The 20,019-nt window shown below is 58.5% G+C and overlaps 1 protein-coding gene across 1 annotated transcript; it reads left to right on the forward strand.

The window, feature by feature from the left end:
• The first annotated feature begins 1,121 nt into the window (after positions 1-1,121).
• On the forward strand, positions 1,122-19,744 carry LOC141464546 (protein O-GlcNAcase-like). Its single transcript, XM_074147518.1, has 17 exons — positions 1,122-1,161; positions 4,768-4,819; positions 9,358-9,455; positions 9,932-10,062; positions 10,595-10,766; positions 11,137-11,235; positions 11,458-11,742; positions 12,054-12,182; positions 12,703-14,048; positions 14,123-14,297; positions 14,608-14,664; positions 15,587-15,672; positions 15,913-16,017; positions 17,753-17,844; positions 18,175-18,367; positions 18,450-18,621; positions 18,994-19,744. The coding sequence occupies exons 1-17, from the start codon at positions 1,122-1,124 to the stop codon at positions 19,128-19,130; spliced, it is 3,369 nt and encodes a 1,122-aa protein (XP_074003619.1). The 3' UTR covers positions 19,131-19,744.
• Positions 19,745-20,019: the final 275 nt, after the last annotated feature.

Genomic DNA, 20,019 nt, shown 5'->3' on the forward strand with positions numbered 1-20,019 from the left:
CAAACCAGAACCTGTGGGACAGAGAAGATCATGAGCCAAACGTGTTAACAGCTCAGAGCAGTGTGACAAAAGGCAAATAGCAGCCTGACATACACAAGCAGGTGAGTCGCATGTGAGGCACAGGAAACAGTCCTAATCTCATGGACCTCGCGAGCCAGAGAGGCATCACACCCTGGGCCTGGCATGAGGGTACCAGTGCCAAAGGTGCTGGATCAGTGATGAGTACAAGAGGATAATGACACCCGACCACCCGGGAACAGCTCTGGGCTTGTTAGGTCCTGGGAAGCTGTGAAGGCGGGAGAAGTAACCATCCTCGGCCTGCACCGGGAGAACACCCACAGCTGGGGACACCGGGAGACACAGTGCGGGGGGCTGGCATGGTCACCAGGTTGGGCCTCGGTGCCAGCAGCACCCCGGGCGCCGGAAGCGCGGGCCAGCACCGGGCTGGGCCCACCCGGTGATCAGGGCGGCGGGGGCTCCGGTCCGGCGGGGCTACCGAGGGACTGCCGAGGGCCCGCCCGGAGCCCTGGCCCCGCTCCAGCAGAGGGGCTGGGGCAGCTCCTCCCGGGGCGTTTTCCGGGGAGGGCTGAAGCGCTCGGTCCACCACGGGGCTTTTTTGCCCGGGGGCTATGCGGGGTCCCCCCCCTCCGCCCCGCCCCGCGCCCTGGCCCCGCCGCGGCCCCACCCGCCGGGGCCGCCCCCTGCGCTGCGGCGGGCGCGTCTCCGCGGGGGAGGGCAGGCGGCGGGTCCGTCCCTCCGCGAGACCCTTCGCGCACCCCTCCATCCCTCCGCGCATCCCTTCATTCCTCCGCGCATCCCTCTCTCCCGCCGCGTATCCCTCCGTCTCTCCGTCCATCTCTCCGCGCATCCCTCCATCTCTCCGCGCACCCCTCCGTGCATCCCTCTGTCCCTCTGCGCATTCCTTCGTCACTCCGCGCACCGCTCCGCGCATCCCTCTGTCGCTCCGTGCATCCCTCTGTCGCTCCGTGCATCCCTCCGTCGCTCCGTGCATCCCTTCGTGCATCGCTCCGCACATCCCTCTGTCCCCCCAGGCGTCCCTCCGTTCCCCCCGCGCACCACTCCGCCCGCCTCAGCACCGGCAGGGCCGCTCCTGCGCGGGTATGGCGGGGCGGCCGCGCTTCCTCTGCGGCGTGGTGGAAGGTAGGTCCCTCCGGAGCCGCGGCTGGGACCGGTGCCCCTGCCTGGGCATTGCAGGGGCTGGCCCGGTCCGCCAAGAACGAACAGGGACCGGGAAGGGCCGCCGGGACTTGAGCCACCCCCGGGACCCCGGGTATTGGGGAGGCAGGGATCCGGGCCCCTGCACAGCACCCTATCTCTGCCCAGGGGTATGGGACCAGCACCCCCCCACTGATGCTCCCCAGCTCTTCCCCAGAGCACCGCTGCACCCCACAGCCATCCCAGCAGAGCCAACCCTCTCCCGCAGTGAGGCATGGGGACCCGCTGCTCTTAGCTCCAGCATGATGCAGTGTATTTTTCTCTGCCCTGGGTGTGGGGGCAGCATCCCGGTGTGTGCCCCTCCTGCCTCCCTGCCTGCAGTAAAAGTCTGGCAGCTTTTCCAGCTGCCTGGCTGCCAGAGCTGGCCAGGAGGAACCTGGTCTCTCCTGGCAGCTCCATATGGCTCAGCCCTGTCCTTCTGCCTGTCCACCCCTCCCACCCCCGACTCCTGTTTCTGCAGCACGGCACTTCTGGAGCTGGGCCAGGCTTGGCACCCACTAGGCAAAAGCATCTCCACTTTTCTTGGCAGCACAGTACCCCGCTGGAGCACACTCTCCACTGCCTTGCCTGGGAGGAAGCAAAAGCACCATGCAAATAAACACAAAAAAAATAGAAAGTGCAGGGATGGGGAAGCTGATAGTAAAAAGAAATATGAGTCAGAAAGAATCGTTGATATAGGAAAGCTGACGTGGGAAAGAGAAGGACACACATTCTGCCAGCAGAGCCACTCCAGGAGGAAGAGGTCCTTAGAGAGTGAGGAAGAAAAGGCGTCCCTCACCCTGGTAGCACAGGCCCTGGCAGGGAACCCAGGCTGGTGCTGCCGTGGGCAGGCTGCTGAGCCGGGTACAGCTTTAGCAAGGCCAAGGTGGGTAAGGAGCAGCGTGTCCTACACAGAGCCCCCTGCTCTGCCACCTGACACCCCAGACACTGCTAGAGACGGACTGATGCCTCTGGGTGACCTGCTCCCAGGACAGAGGAGTTGCCAGGGAACAGCTGGGGTCTAGGGACTTTGCTTCCTAATGTGCTCATCAGGACTTTGCTAACGGCTGTGAAGAAATTGATGAAGGACATCCCAGATGGTCCAGAGTTTGGCAAGTAATGGTGTTGATGGGTTATTGATGTAGTGATCTGGGCTATGGGAGAGCTGAGCTGCAAACGCACAGCATCACTCATCAGTGCTCATCTGTCTTCAAAAAAACCAAAGCACCAACATCATTCCTTTGGAGATGCAGCTGCAGGTACAGGCAGGATTTTGCTGGTACGATTTAAGCCAGTTTACTGGGCAGAACACACTAGGACGGCATTTTCAACTGAGCTGTTGCTGGCAGGGCATGTGTAGGAGGTGTCATACTTGCAAGGCAGTGTCAATTCACAGCGAAGTGTGAGTGAGGCATCGGCAGGCAGGTGCTGTACGGGGACTTCTGGGACCTCCCTGTGAGCTGAGCAGGCGTTCCTATGGATTGGGAAGTGGAAAATCTATTTACCATAGAAATACTGTCTTTGGGTGAAATGTTTGCTGGAATCCTTGAGTGGCCACAAATTTGGTCCCCTGCATGGTGGGGCATGGCTAGCAAGGCGAATATATATGATTTCAAAGTAGATGGAACAACCGTGTAGAGATGTTCAAGCAGGTAAAAGATCTCCCTGCAAAGAAGATAATGTCCATTGTGTGCTGTGGTGCACCCTGACACACCATTGCCCCAGTTGGTGTCGTGGGCTGCAGGGTGGGCTCCAGCCAAAGGGAGCAGGACATCGGGGTCCCCTCCCAGGCAGACCAGCTCCCGTGGACTCAGGTACTTTGGGGAAACGCGGCTGTTTTTCTGGCCAATGTTGGCCTCGTGCCAGATGCTGAGAGCGGGTTCTTTCTCCCAGACTAACAGAGTCATCGTGATCTGTCCTTGTGTGCCATCCAGTTCAGTGAATGTGTTCACTTCCCTGAATATCTGCTCCTGTTGGCTTTGTCTGCTAGAACTTGCATTGACTGATTTAAAAGTTTTCCATGATGCAGAGCCTATCAGCCTATCCGAAACTAGGAAGCTGCCTTGGTGGCTAATAGCCACCACTGTTCAAGACGTAATATATTTTCTGTGAGACTTCACATTGCAGCTGCCAGATCTTGCAGAGACTTGAAGTGACTGATGATCCTTCTCTTGCTAAATTTCAGCTCTGGGCTGGAACACTTACAGGTTCCACTTAACCTCCTTTTTAAGAAGCTGTCAAATCTTCATCTCTCCAAACCCATTTACTTGCCTATTCTCCCATTGCCCCCAAGTAAACTGGCTTGCTTTCCACTGGGTATTGTTTCTCACTGCCTTTGCGGACACCTCTGCACCTCCCAGGTCTTTCTCCATGCAGAAGGGCCCTTCCTTGAAAGCAGTCCCAACAGGGGGAGGGGTGCTGCATGTCCTGCAGTTCCACTGCTCCCTATCCAGTCACAGACTGGTTCCTTGCCATGCAGAGCACAGGGAAGACTGTCAGCTGCTGCGGTGCTGCAACCTCAAGCTTGTGTCAGATACTGGTGCCCAACAATCACCTAAAGCCTGCAAGCAGCAGAAGTGGAAACGTTAAGAAAAGCTTGGTAATTTGCTGACTCCAGATCAGTAGTTCCTCCATTTGGTTTTACTGATGTGAACTTTCTGGAAGGGCAACATCCTTGCGGCCAGCCTTGGTGCTCATTGATGAGTGTCTTTGCCAGCAGACAACTGGTGAAGTTGCTCCCTGGTGTGCTTTACCTCTCTGGATTTTCTCTTCGCAAGCCTGTGGGAATGGTGTTTTCCAGTGGGAGACAGACAAGGTGTCTGTGAAATGTCTTGTGGAGTCACAGTCCTTGCACTTGTGGGCACCCCCACGGGTTGTTTGTAGGTTCCTGATCTAAACAGCTTGCCATGGGACAGGGACGATGCTGTAAAGTCCTGCCCTGCTGCAATGCAGGTTTGTGTTTGCAGGGTGTAGGGGAGAGCTGTGTCAGTGCAATTTTGGTGCAGTTTGAGTTTTGCAGTGATTAAAGACAGAGAGAGCAGCTTTTATAGCCTGTACAGGAGTGATGATGCTTTACTTGACAGAGCCTGACACTACACAGACATAGAGAGATGCAAAGAGACACTGAGCTGATCTCTGTAAAGAGGAAAATCCCCCGGCAGAAAACTCTAGGATAAATGTACAATAGCTCAGTGCGTTGGTGCACCCCAAAATCATGCTAGAGTGCCTTATAACCTAGCCAGCCCTCAGCCATCTCCTCTAGGCTTGGCTTTTACTGTGCAAATTTCTCCTCCCAGGTTAAGTGCTACCTTGTGCAATTCTTCCCAGATGCCTCTTTCTGGGAAGGATGGAACCACAGACATTATACACACTTGCTTGAATACCAATGGCCAGCAAGACCATAGTAAAATAACAGGCATTTGAAGTATGCAGAGGTGAACAACTGGTGAGTCTCTGGGTTTAAGAGCAGCCACCTGGGGTAGTACAGGGACGCTCTGTTTTGAGGTGTTTACTGACAACTGCATTTTGATTCTTTTTATTTCCCTTTTACAGGTTTCTACGGGAGACCATGGTCTATGGAACAGAGGAAACTTCTCTTTCAATGGCAAGTATCCTGAATTTTCCTCTCTGAAGGTGCTAGCCCGTGGCAGAGGGATAAGGTGGAAACCAGAGTGCTGTGAAGGCAGGAGCAGTGAGAAAAACGTGCTGGAGGGAGGCTCCTGTGGCTGGCCTGCCTTTGGGACACTGGGGCGATGGCAGTGAAGGGGTCTCAGGCTTCTCCCAGTGCACCCTCTGTCCCAGCACTCCTGCACACAGGATCCAGCCCAGGGAAAGACTTCCCGGGCCTGGACCTGGATTTGGTGGCTGAGCCCAAGGATGCCTGGACATGTGTCGACTGTGCTGCCCTGTGCCGGCAGATGGTGCTGGGACTCTGCCACAGCCCAGCTGCAGCCAGATGTTTTTGGCTGAGGGGCCTGGGCCAGGGCTGGGCGCTCCAAGGGGATGGGGTCTGGGGATGGGGCCCGGAAGGGGCTGGGTGGGCACCAGCCCCCTGCGTGCTGGCACTGCAGACCCACAGGGAGCTGTTGGTGAGACGGGGTCAGACCCTGCTACCTGCACCATGGGAGGAACTATGGCAACTGGGAAGGGTTTGGAGAGGAGTGTGGGGACTATGTGAGCCTGATGATGCCTCCTCTGGAGGCACCAGAAAAGCTGCTCTGCCCCAACTGCAGCATGGTGTGGGTTGGCTACGGCAACCCATGCACAGGAGGGTTGTCAGATCCATGTGAGAGAGAACGTGGGGGTGTTCAGCAGGCTGGAAGCCCACCTTGGGTGCTGACCTGGCAGGATGAGTGCCCATTGCCTCATCTCTGAACCACGCAGGCGTGGGCAGTATCACATGGCACAAGCCCCTGTGGGTGCGCTGGCCACAGGACAGCATGCTGCGTGCCCACTACCACCCACAACAAGCAGCCAGCTCGCCCTGCCTAGGGCCACTGTCCCTGCTGCTCCACACTCCCAGCAAGGTCACCAAGCGGATGCTTCCAGCCAGCCTGGCCTCACTGGAGCCAGGCTTATCATTGTGGAAACAGACAGCACAGCAAACCTGCATCACTCCACCGTGGGGACAGGTGGCTACTTTAGCCTGCAGCTGCCATCCCTGCCTGGTGTGGAGGGGGCCCTTGTGTCTCTGTGAGTGCCATGTATGTCTGTGTGTCACCATGTGTTCCTGTGATGGCAGGCTGTGGACAGGATCTGTCACTGGCTGGTTGTGAGAATCACACTGGGATGGAGTTGATCCATGCAGGAGAGATGAAGCCCTCTCCTGGTAGCTGGTGCCCATACACTGGCCATCAGTGATGGGATGCTCATCAGGGATGAGCTGCACTGACAGGCCCTGCCGCTGACGGGACCTGTCACCGACAGATTAAGGTCCCGCAGGGCCTCCCATGGAGCTCCTGGTATGGGCAACACGATGGTCATGGGCTGGGCAGCACACTGGTCAGTGTGGGTACTGCCCTGGCAATGGCATGGGGATGGTGTGGAGAGTGTGCTGGTCACAGCATAGGCAGTGTGCTGGTGACAGTGTGGGCAGTGCATTGGTGACAGCGTGGGCAGTGCACTGGTGACAGTGTGGGCAGTACATTGGTGACAGCGTGGGCAGTGCACTGGTGATGGCTGGGCTGTGGGCCAGAGACAGCAGGGCCGTGTGCTGGTGACTGTGCTGGTGGTGTCACTGGCAGCCGTGCACTGTGTGGGAAATGTGCCGGTCATGCTGTGAGAGTGCACTGGGGACAGTGTGGGTGGTCACAATTGCAAGTAAGGACCATAGCGCAGTGATGCAGATACAGAAAAATGTAGCTGAGAAAATTTGGGGGAAACATGCAAGAAGGAAAACAAGGTGTGATGTTTTAAAGTATGTCAGGAATGAGAAGGTCTAGTGACGGCCTTCTCTGGTACTGGACTGGGATGTATGTTCACGTTTGTACACGTGAGCGGTATGTTCATCGGTGCTTTTCTTCTCTGGAAAGAAACAAGATGAGGCACTTGTATCGTGTAGTACATGAAGTGCTTCCCAGTCTGTTCATCGTGGGAAAATGTAAAACATCGTCTACTAAGGAGGATAAATAAAAATAAATGAGTCTATCAGATGGCTTTCATACAGGGGTGCCAAAAGAGCTGTCTGGGGAAGTGTCTGCCCCGTCCTGATAATTTCCAGTGAGTCTTGGATTGCTGGGGAGACTCTGGAAGGAATTTGTGTGTTTTGAGGCCAGAAAGGACCTTATGACGGTGCAGTCTGATCCCCTGAAGCAGGCAGGCCCAGGTCCTTGGCTGCATCAGAAGCAGTGTGGCCAGCAGGTTGAGGAAGGTGATTTTGCCCCTCTACTCTGCTCTGGAGAGACCCCACCTGTAGTATTGCATCCAGCTCTGAGGTCCTCAGCACAGGAAAGACACCTCTCCTATGAAGACAGGCTGAAAGAGTTGGGGTTGTTCAGCCTGGAGAAGAGAAGACTCCAGGGAGACCTTATTGTGGCCTTTCAGTACTTAAAGGGGGCTTATAAGAAAGATGGGGCAGCCTTTTTACTCGTCCTGTAATGTCAGGATAAGGGGTAATGGTTTTAAACTGGAAGAGGGTCGATTTAGATCGGGCATAAGGAAGACATTCTTTACTGTGTGGGTGGTGAGACACTGGAACAGGTTCCCCAGAGAAGCTGTGGAAGTGTTCAAGATCAGATTGGATGGGGCTTTGAGCAACCTGATCTACTGGAAGGTGTCCATGCCCGTGGCAGGGGGTTGGACTGGATAGTCGTTAAAGGTTCCTTGCAATCCAAACCATTCTGTGATTCTAATGCCAGCAGCTTGTGAGTTCCTTGTAAAACGACTTCAGTTAAAGCAGAGTTACTGCTGATGCCGGTGATGAATCCTGGTCCCTGTTGCAGTGGCAGTGCTGGACCCCACGTTAACTGGGTGCAACAGAGAGGGGTGCAGGCTCTCTGGAGTGGCTCTGCAAGCCTCACTGGCAGGGTGTGCACAGCAGCTGCTGCAGAGCTGCCTCTGGAGGTCTGTGTCATACCTCAGTAGCATGTGGCACAGACATCATCCCAGCAGTGAATACACAGCCTGCTCTGGGCCCCCTTCCATTGAAAGGGCACCTAACACAGCCAGAAAAAAGGTGTTTGTGCATGAGCTGGACAGGTGGTGCAGGACATGTCTGGCCGCAGTGTGGGGAAGGGGAGACCAGAGCAGGCAAGGGACAGCCCAGTGGTTGTGAGGAGCCTGCAGCCTGTGTCCAGTGCTGGTGTCTCACTGGAGAAGAGATGGAAAAATACAAGAGTGCAAAAGAGCCCCAGTGAGACCCAGTAGCTGCAAAAAACATTGTAGAGTGATAGCTTTGAAGGTCTTGACCTGTTCAAGTGATCAAGGCATAAACTGGGAACGATGCAGCCGTTGGTGGCTGTTGGTGGAGTCAGGCCAGCCTGGACACAGGACATGGGCTTTGCAAGGGAATGATGTGAGGGGATCTGCAGTGCTGAGGGCACCCCAGGTGTGTGTGGTTCCCAGGGAGGTACCATGGGCTGAGTCCTGGCAAGTGCACCCCGCTCCTGGACACTGAGCTTGAGGGACCGGTGAGGTGTCAGCTCTCCAGGGTGTCTCCACTGGTCTTGCTCCACAGAGACCTCTCACAGCCAGAGAAGCATCTAAGTCGTACATACCTGCTTCTTCTGGAGTCACTCATCACAACAGGCAACCTTGCAGCCTGCATGTTTGGGCTACAAACAAGCTTGGTTCTTGATTACACAATTAGAAGCACAGCTGAAGAGAAAGGGAAAAGAAACCCACCCCAAACATGCTTACACAGGATGCCAAGTGCTTTCACAGGTCTCACTGCAAGCCCCAGGAGAGGTGTTGCAAAGCTGCAGGGGTGGTTTGGCCTGATGGAGCCCCATGGCTGGACTCCAGGGCTGGGGCTGCCTGCACCCTCAGGGGGCTGTATGGAGCCACAGACCACTGAGGTTCTCCCTTGATCACTCCAGCCCCATCCTCTGTCTCATTGCCCATCTTGTTCGCATTTTGTTCTCAGTTTCCCCCAAGGATCCCCCCTTCCTCCCCCAGAGGCTGCCCTGGCCATTCGCCTGTCCTCCATTTCTTGCTCGGGACTTTGAGCTTTTCATCATCACAGGACTTTGTCAAGTGGTTAAAATAGGCTGTTTAGGCCAAGCTGGTCCCTCCCACATGCTTTTTCCACAGCAAGGGTGTTAACTCAACTCAGCTCCCAGGAGGCAACATCCTGCTTGTCTCCAAGACTTACTCATCCAGATGCACTATTTTTCTGGAGGTCCCTAAACAACACAAATCGTTGGGCTCAGCACTGGTAGCACTGGCTGAGGTTTATGTCTCCGTGTGGCCATCAAAAGTGTGCAGGGCAGGGCTTCCTGTGCAGGGGAAGAGCTGTGGCTCCGCAGTCTGGGGAGCTCTGTGTGAGAAGAGGCTGAAAGCCTGCAGGACACAGTGCAGCTCTGGGGAAGGAGAGGGCACCATGTGCCGAGGAGCTCTTGGTGTTGTGGGCTAGCAATTGCCCAGATGCTTCTTTGCAAAGAGCTTGTCTGGAGCCTTGTGTGACCCCTTCTCCTTGCTGCACAGGTTGAAACGCTGGGGGCTGAACTGCTACATGTATGCACCCAAGGATGAGCTGAAGCACCGACTGCTCTGGAGAGAGCCCTACACAGAGCATGAGGCAGGTAGCGGCTCTGCTGGGCCCCAACATGGGTGGGCTGCAGGCATCCTGGGTCCTCAAGGGTGAAACATGGTCTGCATCTCAGCCAGGGTCAAGCTGGTTGTTACCACTTTTCGTGCCAGGAACCTGCCCATTGCAGGGACCCCCATAGGCCCTGCCCAGTACAAGGAACTTCCCCAGACCCTGCCCATGACATGGAATTGTCTAGGAGCCCACCCAGCATGGGAAGCTCCTTATGTGGGTCTCTGGCAATATGCTTGAGTATGCCAGCGGCCACAAACCCTTGTGGAGCGCACTCTGTGTCCCAAGAGACTTGGAATTATCTCCCCTGGACCTCTCCCCTCCAGATGCTCTCTCATGCCTTTCGATGTCCTCAGCTCCTTCCATTCGGGCCACTGTGGTTCCCTCTCCCTCCATCCCTTGTCTCCCTCCATCTCTTGCCCATCAGCGCTCACAGCACCCCTTCTGCTCTGTCCCCAGCCCGCATGAAATCTCTCATTGAAGCTGCCCAAGAGCAAGGTGTGGAGTTTGTTTTCGCCATTTCTGCTGGCCAGGACATGGTGTTCTCAAGTGCCAGGGATCGGATCCTGCTGCAGCAAAAACTCAGGCAGGTACCGTGGGGCCATTCCTTCATCGCACCGCTCCCAGGCGAGAGGCATGCATGCTTGTGTGTGGGCCCCACGCCCACCCAAAAGGCTGGTGTGGGGCTGTAAATCCCTCCTGCTGCTGCACATCAGGGAGCAGCCCTGTGGGGCGCCTGGTGGCAGACAGAGAGCTGAGGGCTCTATGGATGCCTGGCTGTGAGTGGGCAGAGCTGGGGACAGGAAAGGGACCGGCCAAGCCCCAGGGCTTGCTGGGCAGCACCGGAGGCCAGTGCAGGCTGGTGCTGAGCCCCTGGTCCCCAGGGAGGACAAAGAGCCTCTGGCATGGTGTGTTTGCCCCATGGGCTTGGAGCGAGATGGGCTGTGGCCATGGGGCTGTGCGTGGCATCTGCTGGGCAGGCATGGGGGACATAGTGAGGGCAGCTCTGCCCGCCCCATCTGTCCAGGTGCCCCAGATGTCTGCTGTCCAGGTGGCAGGGGCTCGCTGCCTCCTTTGTCTCTGCTGCCTAGGGATCCTAGCAGCCCGTGCCCATGCCCACAGGTGGCTGACATGGGTTGCTGCTCCTTCGCACTGCTCTTCGACGACATCGACCCCTGCATGTGCCAAGCTGACAGAGATGTCTTCCCCTCCCTGGCGCAGGCTCAGGCGTCTGTGGCCAACGAGGTGTACCAGGAGCTGGGCCAACCCTCCGTCTTCCTCTTCTGTCCTACAGGTACCAAATGTAGCCATGCAGCCCCAGCCACCCCACCCCTAAGAGCCCTGTGCTTGGCCAGCTATGGTGCCCCAAAGCAGACCAGGATGCCCTTTGGCTGGCTGTACCCAGCACCTGTGTCTGCTGAGAGCTGACTGCCCTGGCAGCCTCCACAGCTTCCCCCAGCCCACTTCTGCTCCTGTGGGAGCCCTGGAGATCTCAGGACTAGGACAGGACCCGGCTGCAGATGGGCTGGTGCTTCAGCAGCCATGCATGCTGTATTCCCTGCACTACGCATCTCCCCAGCACCTATCCATTGACCCCAGGCAGCCTCTTCTCTCCCCTCCCAGTTTCTCTGTCCCTCAAGGGATGCTCTGTGCTCTCTCCCCAGAGTACTGCAGCTCTCTCTGCTCTCCCAGCCCCAGCAAGTCCTGCTACTTGCTGACCCTCGGCCAGGAGCTGCTCCCGGGGATTGGAGTCATCTGGACAGGTGAGCGGCTGGCCCAGCTCTGTTGGGGTGTGCAGCCCCCACCAGGCAGGCAGTGGGTCATGCTGTGGGTCTGCTCTCCTTCTGGCTAGGGAGGGTGAGGTGAGGTGACTTGACCTTCATCTCCATGCTCAGTGCCCAGACCTTTGCGTGTCCCTTTTTTGAGTGTGCATGATGGGCTGTGTTGTCTGCTGCTCCATGCACATCTGTGCCGTGATGCTCCAGGCCCAAAGGTGGTGTCACAGGAGCTCTCAGGCACACTGCTGGAGGAGGTGGAGGGTGTCCTGCGGCGCCAGCCTGTCATCTGGGACAACCTGTATGCCAACGACTATGACTGCAGACGCGTCTTCCTGGGCCCCTACACAGGACGTGCCCCCGGCCTCATGTCCAGGCTCCATGGACTGCTCCTCAACCCCAACTGTGAGCTCCAGGCCAACTTCATCCCCATACACACATTGGGCAGATGGTTTCAAAGTGAGCTGAGGAACTGTGCCCACCCTGATCATGAAGGTATGTGGCCCCGGTGCCCCGGGCAGCTCTGTACGTGGCACCACAGCGCTGGCAGTGAGCTTGTGCGCCCGGGGCAGGGCCTTGGCCATCGTTGCCTGTCTTTGCCAAGACCCTGCAGGCTTTCCTGCAGGGCAGCCTGGGTGAGGTGTCTCACCTGGCTGGGCACCACCTGACATGCTGGGGTGTGGGATCCATCCCTGGGGGCATCTCCTTGGGGCAGGGAGGGGGTCTGCCTGCTTTCAGTGTGGCATGGGATAGCTCCATCAAGCAAAGAGCGGGGCTGCCCAGGCTGATGAACTCCAGTTCCTTAGGGATGGAGACTGCAACCGCTCTGGGGGACAGCCAAGGCACACAGGAGGGGAGCTACAGCCCCCAGGAGGCCTTGGAGCTGGCGCTGCTTGACTGGGTGGCTGAGATAAACCGGCAGGCTTTGGAGCCAGGTAGGTGATGAACTCACACCGTGCAGCATCCCTCATCCCCCCCGAGCACTGGACTGGCTCTGCTGGGAGCTTAGTGGGGTGAGGAAGCCCCATGCCCTGCCCATTTGGATGGTGCACTCTGCCTGGTGCTGCAGTGGGGCCTGTGTGTGTCATGGTGGGCAGGCGTGGGTGTCCGTTGTGCCATGCTGCCCACTGGGTGCCCCTGCCCTGGCTGCATCCTAGAGGGGATCTCCTTGGCTGGCAGTGTGGGAGCTTTGGCCATTCTACAGCTCTGGAAGACGGGGTTCAGCCAGGTGCATGCACTGTTTGCCTCTGCGAAGCTTGTGGCCTCACCAGCTGCAGAGGCTGAAACTCCAGAGCACACAGCGATGCAAAGCCCATGGTCCTGGCAGGTTCCCGGGTCCCCGCCAGCTCAGAGATGGAGCTTCCCAGCATGGCCACCCCCAAGGCTGTCCTGCCCCATGGGTAGCAGTTTCCAAGCAGGTGCCAGAGGGGCTACCCCCTTGCTTGTTTCTGCCAGGAGGAAGGACCCCAGGACACCCCAACATCACCCTCAAGGGAGGAACAAGGCTCCAGCCCAGCACAGCAGGAGGACAGGAGGTCATGCCTGACCCCCAGCCCCACAACTCCGTTCCCAGTGGGGCAGACCAGCATGGCCCTGAGCCCTGCGGCATGGCACCAGGGGAGTCAAGGAGGAAGGTGACCTCGGAGCCTGAGAAGGGTAGTGGGAGCGGGACCTCTGCCAGCAGTTGGCAAAGCCCCACAGGGGATGGGGACCAGCTCACCACAGGGAGCAGAGAGAGCTGTGAGTCCTCCTCTGCTCTGCCCAGTCCAGCTGGGACTGCCCAGTCTGCAGGAATCCCAGTGGCTACCAAGACCCTCCACAGCCCAGACCCTGCAATGTGCTGCAGTAATGGGGCCGGCACCAGCCAGAACCTTCCCCTACCCACCAGTGATGCCAGGACAGGGGGTGACAACCTCCCCCAGCCCCCCAGCAGCACCCAGCCTGAGGCCAGCAGGGCTGACATGCCCCAGACACCCCCAGGGCCCAGGGTTGGCACCAGCCCTGACCCCCCAGCACCACTCACTGATGGGGCTGGTGCCAGCCCTGGGCCCATGGCTCTGCTCACTGATGAGGTTGATGCTAGCCCTGGCCCCATGACACCACTGACCGCAGAGGAGGCTGGGTCCAGCCCCAAGGTCGTTCTGACCCTGGAGGAGGCTGGGTCTGGCCTCATGGTACCACTGACCCTGAAGGAGGCTGGATCTGGCCCCATGGTACCACTTAGCTCCAAGGAGGCCAGGTCCAGCCCCACAGCTCCAGTGACCCCAGAGGAGGCCAGGTCCAGCCCCATAGCTCCAGTGACCCCAGAGGAGGCCAAGTCCAGCCCCACAGCTCCAGTGACCCCAGAGGAGGCCAGGTCCAGCCCCACAGCTCCAGTGACCCCAGAGGAGGCCAGGTCCCTTCCCACAGCACCAGTAACCCCAGAGGAGGTCAAGTCCAACCCCACAACTCCAGTGACCCCAGAGGAGGCCAGGTCCATTCCCACAGCACCAGTAACCCCAGAGGAGGTCAAGTCCAACCCCACAGCTCCAGTGACCTCAGAGGAGGCCAGGTCCATCCCCACAGCACCGCTAACTTCAGAGGAGGCTGGGTCCATCCCTAAGACACTGATGACCCTTGAGGAGGCCAGGTCCAACCCCACAGCACTGCTGACTCTGGAGGAGGTGCGGATGCTGGTGGAGCTCTTCTACCTGCCCTACCATCATGGGCCACAGGCGCAGCATCTCTTGGAGCACTTTCGGTGGCTCCGGGCAAACAGCCTCAGTGTGGGGGTCCCGGCCACGGCACCTGATGCCTGCGAGGTAAGGCTGGTCCAGGCGCTGCTGTGGGAGACCGGTGCCTGTCACAGTTGCGCTGACACCTGGTCCATCCACAGGGCACGCAGTGGCGCAGCCGAGCCCAGTCCTTCCAGCTGCTCTGTGCTCAGACATGCCGCCTGCATAGCCACTTCGTCAGCAGCGCCGGACGGGCACTGCTCTACGACCTCCACCCCTACCTCTGGGACATCCGCAACATGTTGCTGGCCGCCAGTGCCTTCATCCTCTGGCTGGGTAGGTGGCGGATGCCAGCCCTCAGCCAGCCCCTGTGGCCACCTTAGCACGTATTTGCACCCTGGCCAAATCCAGCCATGTTGAAGTGCAGAGGCCCCCGGGCACTGTGGCACACCCAGGGCACCTGAAGCTTGTTCTGTGGTGATCCACTGTTTCTCCCCCTAAAGAGGTGAAGGTGTCTGGGACCCCCTCCCAGAGGTCTGGGGTCCCTATGTCCCGCCTGGGGTGCCAGGGTCTCTCCTGTGACCACACCTCCCCTTGACACCTTCCCTGCTGCTGACCCATGCTCATCACCTCACCTCCCTTGCAGATGGCCATCTCCTCTGTGACCCTGACCCCAAGGGCACCTGGGGAAGCTGCTTTGGCTGTAAGTACCAGTGCTACCCTGGCTCACCTATCTGGGCAGTGGGGTCCTGGCTGCTGCCCTCTGTCACCTCCAGCCCCACAGCAGCAGCCAGCAGTTGCCATCTGGCGGCCCTTTCCCATACCCTGCCTGCCAAGCAGAGTGGGAATGGCCATGGGAAGCCTGGCAGCCCTGCTGTGCCCTGACACACCAAGGCAGGATGGGGCACTGCTGCTGGGGACAGGGCAGTCATCGGAGCAGATCTTCACCATCTCTTGCAGTCTAGAGGGAATGCTTATTTCTAGGGCATGGTTCCTCAGCCCTCTTAATCCAAGGACCTCTTAGCCTTTCTGGTAAAAGTGATCCATGGGCCACTGGGAGCAGTAATGCCCTGAGAGACAGAGGTGAGGCTGAATTTTGAATGCCTGTGCATCACTTTGGGAGTTCCCATTCCTCTGGGTTAGGGTTCCTTGGTTGCTCTGTGACTTCTTACAAACCATGAAGTGTTACCAGATGACAACTTGAGAGGGTCTCCAAGACCAGTGTGGGACAGGGCCATGTGCCTTGAACCACTTCCACAGGGAAGCAGCTGCATGCAGGGCAAGTTCCCGCAGGCACAGGTGCTGCTTTCTGTGCCAGGCTGCAGCTTCCCAACAGTGGCCAGTAACCGCATCTTTACCTGACACTTTTCAGGAAGGCAAGATGATACCATTCCCTATTTCCCCACTTCAAGCCCTGTTGTGGAGGGTGTGCTGCTACCCCAGTGCATGGGGCTGGCTGCCCAAGCCCAGACAAGGTCCTGTGCCCGGGCTGCACAGCTGTGGGGGCAGATCCGTGGAGCTGTGACCAGTGTGATTGTGATGTTGATGTGCGGTGGAGGCTGATCTCCCCCTGGCCCAGTAGGTTTTTGTTCACCTCACACGTGTCTGTCTCCTGCTGCTTCCAGGGTGCCAGAGCATCACTGCCCCGATGCTGCTGAGGGGGGATGCTGAGCCCTGGGCGCATCGTGGGGGCCTCTTTGGAGAGCTGCAGGTGAGAACACGGCCATATCTGTGGGGGCTGAAGGAGACATTGGGAAGCCAGGTCCCAGCTGCTGCTGGCCCTGCCATTGGGTTGCTGCAAGCTTGGGAAGGCAGAGCTGCCCTGGGCCTCTGCTGTTTGGCTGCAGCTCCTGGGGTTTAGGGTGCCTCAGAGGGACCCTCCTCCTGCCGCCTCCAGGACAAGGTTTGGAGCCAGGACAACCTGCTCCTTGATGGACTGTATCTCTTCCAGGCACTGCTGCCCGTGGGGAACAGCTGTGACCTCTTCTATCACCCACCTCCACTCTTCCCATCCAGCCAGCTCTATCTCCTGCGCCCACTGCTGCCTCTGGACAAGGTGAGAGCCAGGGCCCAAAGGGGTGGCCCACACCACTCAGGCGGGAGCTTACCTTTGCCTGGCCTGTGCTGTACGTGCGCTAACGAGATACGTGCTTATCTGCTGCTGACCCCAAGGCTGAGCTCACAGTGCAGAGTGATGCAAGTGGGAAGGGACCTCCGGGGTCCAGCCCCTGCTCAGAGCAGGCCAGCCTGGGGCAGGTCACCCAGGGCTGTGTCCAGTAGCATTTCAGTCCCCTGGGCTGGAAAGTGGGTGTTGTGGCCAGTGGCCTTGGCAGGGACCATCACATTCCTCCCTGTGACAAGCACCCTGGCAGGCAGCAGCAGGAGAGGGAGAGCTGGCTCAGAAGTGAGTGGCAGGCACAGCCACAGATAAACTAGCACAGACTTGGGGCCACCAGGTTGTGAAGACAATCTTCAGAGCACCCCCAGTGCTGATTTCTAGCAGTGACTATGAGCAGATGCCACAAAAGATCTAGAACAGGACAAGTCTGGATGGCGACCTCCTGCAGCGTTCATCAGTCTGTGGCTCTGGTTGAGCCTGTTGAGGTTCATCTCCAAATCAGTCCCTTCTTCAAACATTCATCCCATTTACAGGATGATTCCCTGCTGGAGAGGCTCTGTCAGCCTGCTTGCTGTCACCCACCCTCCATCACCCCCTGCCCATATTTGACATCCCAGCAGTTCCATGGGTTGGGGAGGGAAAGGGAAAATTTGGAGGTGAGTGGACACAGAAATTAAACTACTGCCAAATCCAGCAGAGCCCTGGGTTCCTCACGTACCACACAGTTTGCAGTGAACACCATGCTCCCTCACTCTCCCACCTCTCCGAGCTAAAGGAAATGCTAACGCTGCAGATCCAGCCACCATGGACACAACTGCACATCCCTGCTAAATACAGTACCCGGCAATGCACAGCTGCAGCACTTGTAAATAACAGAGGAGGAGTTGCAAGCACGTGAGGGACGATTATAATATCAGACTGCAGCTGCCAGCAATTCCCATTGCAAGAGCTTGTTTTCAATTGCCCCTTGTCAGATTTCATCTGATCAGGCTAAACTTGAACAAGGTGAACCTCTGTGTCCAGTGAAACTTGGGAGAGAAAAAATCCAGCTAAGCCCTTCAGCCCATTCTGGGAATGACACTCAGAATGGTGCTGTCCTGCCCTCGCCGTTCAGTGATCAGGCAGCTTTTCCTTTGAGAAGCAATGCTTTTATCGGGAGGTTTTTTTTGCTGGTCCTGTGAGCAGCAGCAAACTCAAATCTGACCGAGATGGGGAAATTTTGAGATGTCCCACTTCGCACATGCTCTGTGGAGACTTGAGTTTCAGTATTGCTTTTGCTGCCATTCTGGCTGCTCTGAGCATGCTCCGTCCTGGGGCTGAGCAGCATTTCCTCAGCAGCTGCTGCTCTGGGATGCCTGACTGGAGTGGCAATCTCTCATCTTGAAGTGTTGCTGTGCTGTGGCAACGAGCCACAGAGGCCAGGAGAAGGTGGTGCGTGGTGCATCACTTGGCGCAGAGGCCAGCGCCCTTGGGCAGCTGAAGCACACACCTTCATACGTTCCCCGGGCCAGGATGCACTGGAGGTCACAGCGCCGGTTGGGGTCCCTCTTTATGGCTAACTGGGGCAGCTGCTGGTACACAGTGCTCTGGCAGGGCCAGTGGTGGGGGCAGCAGGAAACCGAGGGGCAGCAGCGGAGCAGAGCCAAGACTGAGGTGGGTCTGGGTCTTCCAGGGAGAGCTTTACCGAATGTGCCGGGAGAGTTTGGACTGTGACCCCAAAGTCGCAAAGATCCTTGCAGCCCACCCTGATCTCCTCGGTGACAGGTGAGACATGGTCCCTCGGGGGCTCCCTCTTGCCAGGTGTGTGCTAAGCCTGGCCACGTGCAGGGCAATGCAGGTCTGTGCTGTGAGGCAGTGACCTCTCCCCGCATCCCTGCCAGGACCAGCTCTGCCTGCAGCACAGCTGGCGGTGGGCAAGGAGGCTGAGGGCTTTTGCTGGGCGGTGGCGGGGGGAGGTCTCAAAGGGATGGTCTGGTGGGTACTGGGGTGCTGTCCCACCGGGGCAGGAAGGAGGAGGCCGGCTGGTCTGAGCTTTCCCCGGGGTGGGCTGGGCTCAGGGCAGCAGCTCAGCGCTGGTCCTGCTCTGGCTGGCAGGCTGCTGGGCAGCTTCCTGAGCCTGAGCCCCGAGTACACATTTGTGCTGGAGGATGAGGGTGGTCCTTGCGGCTACGCAGCCGGAGCACTCTGCGCTGAAGGCTTCCTGCAACAGCGAGACAGCAGCTGGCTGCCGGCCATACGGCACAAGTACCCCCGGGACCTGGGTGTAGGTGCCCCAGCTCTGGGACAGGTGAGGGGACACCTGGAGCAGAGGGGAAGCGGGTATGGGGTAGGGTGGAGGGAGTTCCTTCACTTGTGTTTGTTACCTGCAGGATGCCCTGGAGGAAGCACTGCTCTTCTTCCACACAGAGCCACCGGCTGTGCCCCTGCCTGTGCTGCGGCGCTTCCCCTCCCTGGTGCAGCTGGGCACAGCCCCCCGTGTGCTGGACGTGGGGGCCAGCCGCAGCCTGGCCATCTGCCTGCTGAGCGCACTCAGGGCCAATGGTGAGCATGACCTCCCCGTGCTCAGGCGGGGGCGGCTGAGGCCTCCTTGATCCAGCACAACCCCATCCCGACTGCTCCCTTGGCCACCCCAGAGCTGGGGGCTGGCCCCACCTCTCAGCACGGGGCTGGGGTACCCTCACTGGGGATCCCCATACCCTCTCTGACACAGTCTGGCCCCAGCTCCCACGCACCGTGCCCCCCCCCTTGCACCAGGGGACACGTGGACCTGTGTCTCAGGGCATGGTGCAGGCACCCAGTGCCAAAGGGCAGTGGAGATGCTGACCCCCTTGAGGAGGGGGTCCCAGTCACTGGCCCCCAGCTCCAGAGCTGGGTTTCTGGTGGCAGGAGCCTGATGTCTCACCTCCCTTCCAGGGTCGCGGGGAGTGTTTTGCCAGGTCAGTGCCACTGACCGGCAGCAGCTGAGCTTCTACAGCAAGCTGGGCTTCGTCGCCTTGCCAGTGGCCTGGGGCAACTCCCCCGATGCTCGGCTACTGGGACGTCTCCTCTGAGCACACTGCTTTGGATGTGGGCACAGGGAGCCAGTGCCACGGGACAGGCTGACTCCCCATCCCACACAGCATCAGCCTGAGGGAGCGGGAGCAGAGGGGCACCTTGAGCAGGGCAGGTACACATGGTGGGGGACATGGCCTGGGGGTGAGCAGGATGTCACTGGGATGAGTGCATGGCACTGGGTGACAGAGAGGTATTTCTGACATGTCAGGAGATTTGGGCATCAAGGCCCCTGCACTCCTCCCCCAACTGTTCCTGTGTGCTGAGCACACTCCACTTTTACTGGGGAGCCAGCAACACCTGAAGGCTGTCTGCAGACCACCAGGCCTTGTGAGACCCACACAGGCAGTATTTACGGTGATGGTCTCAGAGCATGGCACAGTGCGTTAGCGCTAAGGGAGCGTCCCTGTCCCACAGGCTGGGCTGCCCAGCTCTCTCCATCCTCTGTGGCCCTAGGCTGGGCAGCCGGTGCTGGGGCTGGCTCTCGGCACCCAGGACCTTCTTGTCTGTATGGACCAATCTGGTATGGGACATAGTGAGGCAGCCTCTATCACTGCTGCCCAGGGGCTGAGGGAAGTGCTGTCCTTGGCAATAAAGCATTTGCTGGGCTCTCACCATGTTTCGTCTCTTGGGGGAAAGTGTTGGGGTACCAACACGTCCCTCTCACACCCTCATGCCCACCTTCCTGGCAGTCATCTGTCTGCCTCACACCGGCTGTTGTTATAGCTGGTCCTGTGTAACCTCAAATGAAGCAGCTCCCTACGCATCCACCTCTGCAGCTGCTCGCCAGCCCTCAGCCTGCCCCTGCCCCACGCTCCAGGAAGGAGCTCCAGGAGCTGCCAGCGTGGGCTCATAGCAGGGCTCCTCACAGGGATGGAGCTCTCCTGT

This window comes from Numenius arquata, chromosome 5 (assembly GCF_964106895.1).
Source record: "Numenius arquata chromosome 5, bNumArq3.hap1.1, whole genome shotgun sequence".
In the NCBI taxonomy this organism is placed as follows: domain Eukaryota; kingdom Metazoa; phylum Chordata; class Aves; order Charadriiformes; family Scolopacidae; genus Numenius; species Numenius arquata.

Excerpts from the sequence above, each read along its gene's own strand:
- LOC141464546 (XM_074147518.1), top strand. The coding sequence starts at position 1,122 with ATGGCGGGGCGGCCGCGCTTCCTCTGCGGCGTGGTGGAAG. Across the intron at positions 11,236-11,457 it reads GATTGGAGTCATCTGGACAG|GCCCAAAGGTGGTGTCACAG; the intron begins GTGAGCGGCTGG and ends GTGATGCTCCAG. Across the intron at positions 15,673-15,912 it reads GCCTCTTTGGAGAGCTGCAG|GCACTGCTGCCCGTGGGGAA; the intron begins GTGAGAACACGG and ends TATCTCTTCCAG.